General features: G+C 38.4%; 2 protein-coding genes across 2 annotated transcripts; both read left to right on the top strand.

Moving 5' to 3' along the window:
• Positions 1-159: 159 nt before the first annotated feature.
• On the top strand, positions 160-2,613 carry LOC115797351 (uncharacterized). Its single transcript, XM_030753912.1, has 5 exons — positions 160-214; positions 337-1,041; positions 1,145-1,264; positions 1,495-1,529; positions 2,497-2,613. Exons 1-5 carry the CDS (start codon positions 160-162, stop codon positions 2,611-2,613), a joined length of 1,032 nt encoding a protein of 343 aa, XP_030609772.1.
• Positions 2,614-5,803: 3,190 nt separating this feature from the next.
• Positions 5,804-7,438, top strand: LOC115797590 (uncharacterized). The gene is made up of 5 exons (XM_030754189.1): positions 5,804-5,852; positions 5,958-6,665; positions 6,777-6,884; positions 7,146-7,189; positions 7,313-7,438. The coding sequence occupies exons 1-5, from the start codon at positions 5,804-5,806 to the stop codon at positions 7,436-7,438; spliced, it is 1,035 nt and encodes a 344-aa protein (XP_030610049.1).

The raw sequence follows: 7,438 nt of genomic DNA on the forward strand, positions 1-7,438 counted from the left end.
GATTCATGTTTAAATGAAAGAGCAGAAATTTTTGTGTAACACCAGAAGACTTAATGCTTTTAGGCGTTACTTCATGCCAGCCAATCAAACACAGTCCACTCTGTGAGGAGTAAAGAGCTTAATGAGAGTCACTTCATTCAAAAGGGTATTGTGGACACGATGATGCCTCTAAACTTTGCTTTGTGTCTGTCATGCCTGGTATTGGGCAGTGTAGGTAAGTTGTCTATTATAATTACATATGAATACAATAACGCACTTTACAGTAATTCTATCTGCAGATGATCACCGAATGACATAATAACCTTAAAAATTCTTTAAATTCTCTTTCCTCTTCAGCTCAGAAGACCGACCTGAAATCAGCACGTTACACACATAAAGAAAGTAGTTTTGTGTCGGCTAGCATTGGTGACAGTGTGACTTTGCGATGTTTCTACGACGAAGATGCAGTGATGTTTTACTGGTATAAACAAACTCTGCAACAGAAACCAAGGCTCATGTCTACATTTTATAAACACGAAAAAAGTGGCACCTTTCACGATGAATTTAAAAACAATCCTCGTTTCACATTAGACACCGGAAATGGTAAAAATCACTTGATAATTTCAGATATACAGATTTCCGACTCAGCAACTTATTACTGCATGGGTATCTCTGGATACGATTTTGAATTTGTTGAGGATGTTACTGTCAATGTAAAAGGTTCAGGGATAAACATCCAAACGTTGGTCCATCAGTCTGAGCTTTCAGCTGCATCTGAAACCATTCGGCCAGGAGGCTCTGCTCTGAACTGTATTATACACACACATACCTATGACAGAGGCCACAGAGTTTACTGGTTCAAAGACTCAGTAGAATCTCAGCCTGGACTTATTTACACCAGTGGAGTCAGAAATGAGAAGAGGACTGAGACACAAACACACGCCTGTTTCTTTAACACACCCATGAAAAGTCTGAATCTGTCTGATGCCGGGACCCACTACTGTGCTGTAGCCTCATGTGGACACATGCTGTTTGGAGACGGAAAAGATTTACACTCAGTGCGTAAGTAGCAATATATAAGAAAATCCATATATGAATGATTTTAATTACTTTACACACAAAGCATTCTTTAAAACTGGACTGTTGCTTATGTTGGAACTTGCAGATGAGGGGTATTCTCCTGTCTTGGTGTATTTCCTGAGTGGAGCACTGGCATTTACCATTATCCTGGTGGTTATGCTGGCATATGCAGCACTTAAAATAAACATCAAAATGAGATGCCAAAGTACAGGTAGGCTACCTGTAAATTGATGGTGTTTGTCAATTAATATTGGAGTCCAGGACCACTTTAATGCTTAATTTGTCAAATGGAAGCTTCACGTTGATAACGATGCTGGTTTAACAATATGAAAAGATTTGGTTCTTTATTGATTTAGTTATGTTGATAGGTTTTGAGTGTAATTTTTCATTCGTGTTTAGGTATCATAAAGACTTGTCTCTCCAACTTTATTTCAGGCTCTCAAGGAAGATCTGCAGTTGCCTCAGCAGAGGTGAGTACTAATGTGTCTCTATAACTGTCTATAGAAACACAGACATAGATAACATACACCAGGTCTTTTTTTAAATTTGTGACATTGTCATCTTTGCATTTCCACTATATTAAAAAAACAGAAAATTATGGCCAGCCAACCATGTTTACTAGAGACCATATACAACTGAACTACAACAAGACAGAAAAAGAGAAAAAAATTGCATGGTGCAACCGCAATTTCCATCAACGTGCTTACCAAGATATCAGTAATACACTGTATGGACAAAAGTACTGGGCCACCTACACATTACACCTACAGAAGCTGCTTGGCATGGAAACCTATGCCATGAAGCTGCCAGAGCACCATTTTTGTGCTAATGTTAATACCAGAGGAGGTCTGTAACTCTGCAGTGAGTCAGCTGAGCATTGGCGACTTTTACACATTATGGACCTCGATCTGTAACTTTACGTAGTCAGCCACTTTGGGGCTGAGTTGCCGTGGTGCCTAAACACTTCCACTTTGCAGTAATACTACCGACAGTTGATCACTGAATACCTGGAAGGGAAGAAATTTCTTGAACTAAACTGCCGTAACAGTGGCATCCCATCACAGTACCAAGGTTGGATTCATTGAGCTGTTTGGAATGAGCTATCGTTTCACAAACGCTTCTACAGGCAGACTGGATGGCTAGGTTATTGATTTTATACGCCTGCAGCGATGGGACTGAAGACAACTGTATTCAAAGATTAAGAGGCAGTCCAATACTTTAATCCACATAATGTATGTTCACTGACTTCAGCATTCACCAAAGTATCAAACTGTGCAGTGCATCGATGATAGTTGGATAAAGGTTAGGAAAATAGGTGTTTTTTAACTGTTCTTATATCAGTATGAATTTTAATTTAAATATATTTTAAGTAAATGTATATATCAGAGTAGTAATATGTATTAATACAGTGCTTACATGAAATTGTTATATTATCAGGGTTCCCAGGATTCAGACAACCTCCATTATGCTGCTTTGAGGAATCACAAGGTCAACCGATCCAAGAGACAACGAGACAACACAAACACCGAATGTGTGTACTCAAGTGTCAAATAAAAGAATTGGATGTTTCATTTTTTTTTTGCCTTGTTTTCCTATAAGAAGGACTGGTTTTACTGTTTTTATTTTTTCTGAAAATGGAACATTGACATCAGAGAACGCAAAAAGAGGGCAAGTGTATGATAAGTTGATGTCGCACAAGAGCAGATTTTGGTTTCAGGTGTGTCTCTGTCTGGGTGAAACCAAAAATACGAAGCCAGATGTAGATAAGATAAGATAAAGAGGTCATATTACAAATGTTACAGACTCTGGAGGGTTAAAGGGTCATAATCAGAATGCCTCTGCAAACTCAATGCGTGGCCTTTAGAGATGAGAGAAACAGCAGGCCTGTGCCTTCTCACAGTAGTGTGGTGGCATGAATATGTAATTAGATTAAATATAGCAGGAAACAGTTCATCAGCGATAATCTTATGCTACTCTGTAACATCTGTCTTTTACAGATGCCTTTGCAGAATGTTTATTGTTCTGCTTACACACCTGAAACCAGAGTTTGACTCTTTATTTAGCATCTATGTGGTCAACAGTCAAATGATTGACTCTTAAGAGTCTTTGAAGAACAGCTTGCTCGCTTCATCTTTCTGGTTTCAGACAGGAAGTGTCTGCACTGTGTTCATGCACTGCAACCACGCAGTATTAATTATGCCCAGGTTTCTTCTGCAGCCTGTATCATTAAACTAAAATTAATCAAAATGCAATCACATTGTCTTTGTTTTATTCATTTGGAATGCAGTCTAATTATATTGCTTCAAACCCACAAACCCAGTGTGAGAGAAATTTTCTGATCTTCTATGAAGAAATCACTGCCTGCAGACACTTGTGCCAACACAGGGCTGAAGCCCAAGCATGGTTGCATAACTAGTGATGTCCGTTAGTCTGTCAGTCTACAGAGTTCATGCACATTTTAACAAATAAATTTCTATGACAGACATTGAAACATGAAATTGAAATTCACGTCAAAATTTACCACAGCTATCTGCTGCAACCAGCTGGGGGTGAAAGTAGGGAGACGGGATAGAAGACATGCTGTGGAAGAGAGCCAGGGATTAAGAATGACTAATGATTAAATGCAGTGTGGTGTATAAAAACACACAGAGTATAAAGAGGTGAGTGAAGAAGTAACTACTCAGTGAGTAGTTAAGTGTTCAAATAATTTTTAACAATTTCCATAAATTTTCTGGATTTTTCATGACCATATACACAACTTTGATTCAGATGCATTAACTGCAGCAAGGATTACAATGAAAATTTGTACAAACATTTATATACATTTCATAGGCTCAAAAGTGATTGTTGTATTGTGAGAGATTAACATGATGCCCTCACAGCCACTAATTTTCCCCCAGTGGCCGCTCATATTATTGCAACCAAAAACTTCCCGTTTGCCACAATGAGTACTCTTTTCATAGGCAATAAAAAGATGCCTGTAAAACTGCGAACGGGACACGAAGCATATTAGCCAAGTAGGAATGTGAAGGTGGGGCCAGCAAGAGAAACACTGAAAACATATCCAAATGTGTGAATGGTGGAAAGTTGCAAAATAAGCAACATGGTCTTTTCATTGCCCAATGAAGTGACAACACCAGATATCACTGATTCATACCAATGCCCAATACACAAAGCGTCTTTCAGTCTAGCTAACACTCAGGTTTTTGTTACTCTCACAAAAGGTTTATAAACTGGTAACACTGATGTCAAGCCTTTTTTGGAGGCATTGTTGCAATTGTTTCCACTAATGGAAAACGTTAGCATAGTTAATGATTTTTCAGTGGTTTTTCAAGCATCCATTGTGCTTCAGCATGTAGCTATACATAGAGGACAGGGTTATGAGCTTCCCCAATATGTCAGGTATGTTTGAAATACAAACAAATGTTGCCATGTGAGAAATGGTTCTTCTGAAAGAACAGATGATTGATTGGAGACTAGAGATGTGCGCAACTATTCGACTAATCGTCGCTATTGTCACTAGTCAGTACCAGACGTAGTAGTCAGTTAGCCTATTTATTAAGATTTTAATTGATGCCCGAAGGTTGTCCTAAATGTCTTAAGTGATCTGCCACCAGATGGAGCTGCAGCCCTGAAATCATTACAGAAAAATGCCATAATGCTCTTAATCTTGGCCTGATATTTTTATTAGGTCTAATATTGTTAGTTATTTTTTTAAGCTTTACAACTAGGCACAACTCCCAAGAAACACTGTCATGTTCTTCATTTCCAGCTACTTACCCCAAATTTGTACAAAGAAGCAAAAAAATGTATTTGCATAAACACGGCAACAACATCAGCCACTTAGGTTACATCATAGCGCTACAAAGACCCAACGCTGAAGTCTGAATCTGGCGTAAGCTGAGGAGAAGGAGGAGGTTGGTGGAGGGGGAAGGGTCGGGGCTTGGGCTTCACTGTTCAGGATGCAGCCCCTCGACTCGGCACCTGATAATTGGACAAAAATGGATGAATGGATGTAACATTGTATTATTATCATTATCATTTATACTTTTAAATTTTTACTTTTAATGAGATGTGAGTCCTGGATTGTAGCACACATCGTTTATGATGTGTGCTACACACTTGTAAGAGTGTGGACCACACTTATAAGTAGCAGTTTATTTGTTTTTTGGATGTTAACAAATGTTTTCACATATTTTATTGATGCGTAAACATCGATTGCAGTAAACACTAAACAGGCCTAAAATGTTACTGGATAGCCGAGTGTTTCTCAGTTTTAGACTAGATTGTTAGTCTAATTTTTTTCCCTTGTTTAGTCGACTAAGAAATTAATCGCCAGGAACAACCTATTGGAGACACAAGAAGAAACAAGGTGAATCAAATCCTGGTTCATTGCACTGTTCATGATAAATTAAGTGGAGCTGATCTACTTTTCACGCTAACTGGAAAGTTCTTCCTAACCTTGACCAAATTTACTCTCACTCACCTTATTGTTTTTTTTTAGGGGTGGGGCGTGTGGGGTTGATTAAAATTAATCAGACTTAAGAGTAATATCATATATTTGGTACTGTTCATATCTCTTGTGTGGAGAACCAAATTCACCATGGAGGGGGCGTTAAACTTACGCTCACTGATTCAAAAATAGTTCAGTGTCACCTTTGGTTAGCCAATCAAAAAGAGCCTTCTCTCTAAGACTAGAGGATGTATGGAGGTTTTCTACATTGATCAAGACCTCTTGATCACGATGACATCCCTGAAGTTTGCTCTGATTTTTCTGTTCTTGTGGCCAATAGGTAAGTTCTGAAAACCTAAGTTAAATCTTATGGGTTTATTCTAATAATGATTATAAGCTTATATCATGGTTTTAAATGCAAACTTTCTTGCTCTTTTATTCACAGGCTTGAAAGCTAATTTACAGCTGTCTTTGCATGTTCGTCAAGAGAGTGGTTTTATATCAGCTAATGTTGGAGACAATGTAACTTTGCGATGTTTCTATAAAGGTGATGTTGCAGCTATGTTTTACTGGTACAAACAAACTCTGGGACAGAAACCAAAGCTCATCTCTACCTTCTATAAGCACGATAAAAATGGCACTTTTAATGGTGATTTCAAGAACAATCCAAGGTTCTCTTTGGAAGCTAAAAATGGCCTGAACCACTTGACAATCTCAAATGTACAAATTTCGGACTCAGCTACTTATTACTGCATAAGCTGCTATGCATACAAGTTTGAATTTGCTGAGGGTACTACCATCAGTGTGAAGGGTTCAGGTTTGAATATCCAAACTTCAGTCCATCAGATATCTTCTGAGACCATTCAGCCAGGAGGCTCTGTGACTCTGAACTGTACAGTACACACTGGGACCTGTGGTGGAGAACACAGTGTTTACTGGTTCAAAAGCTCGGAAAAATCTCTTCCAAGACTGATTTACACCCATGGGGGTATGAATGATCGATGTGAGAGGAAAACTAACACACAAACACACATGTGTGTCTATGATTTGCCAATAAAGAGCCTGAATCTGCCTCATAATGGCACCTACTACTGTGCTGTTGCCGCTTGTGGACACATACTGTTTGGAAACGGGACCAAGCTGGACTTTGAGGGTAAGTGCCATTAAAATAGCTTATGTCTCATTTGCTAAACAGTCATTAATATTTCCAGCGTGAAATGGAAACATACTGACAACTGTCTTCTGGATGTTTGGTACTCTACAGATGAGGTGACCTTTTCTGACAATCTTGTGCATGCCTTAAGTGGAGCATTGGCATTCACCACCACTTTGAGTGTTTTAATGGCTTTCCTAGTGTACAAGATGAATAAAGGTAATAACTGCTAGTGTCCAGGTAACTTTGGTTAACTTTGGTTAGTTAATGATTCTAAACTGGTGGTATGTGGATGTGAGACAGTGCATAAAGAAGAGTTGTATTATATGTGGATGAATGGGCAAACCTGGCCTGCAGTGTAAAGTGCTTTCATTTGTTGGAAAGGCTGGACAAGAACTATATAAATGCCAGACCATAATACTGTTGTCTTAAATCGCTTTTATTTACAAAGGCTTTCATCTTTTTTGTGTTTCAAACTAGAGTCACAAGCAAGATGTTCAGATCCCTCCACAACTAATGTAGAGGTGATTATGATTTTTGTCTTTCAAACTGCCATCCATCCATATTTTGTACTACATGAAATATTTATTTATTTCCTATAAGACTGACTGATTCTTATTTATTTTTTTTATTTTTATTTTTTTCAGGGAAACCAAGATGCAGACAATCTTCACTATGCTGCTATACAGACACAAAGGTTCAACCGGCAAAAAAGACAGATGAACGATGCCACGAGTCACTGTGTGTATTCTAGTGTAAGACAGCAGAATTGA

This window comes from Archocentrus centrarchus, chromosome 18 (genome assembly GCF_007364275.1).
Source record: "Archocentrus centrarchus isolate MPI-CPG fArcCen1 chromosome 18, fArcCen1, whole genome shotgun sequence".
Lineage (NCBI taxonomy): Eukaryota > Metazoa > Chordata > Actinopteri > Cichliformes > Cichlidae > Archocentrus > Archocentrus centrarchus.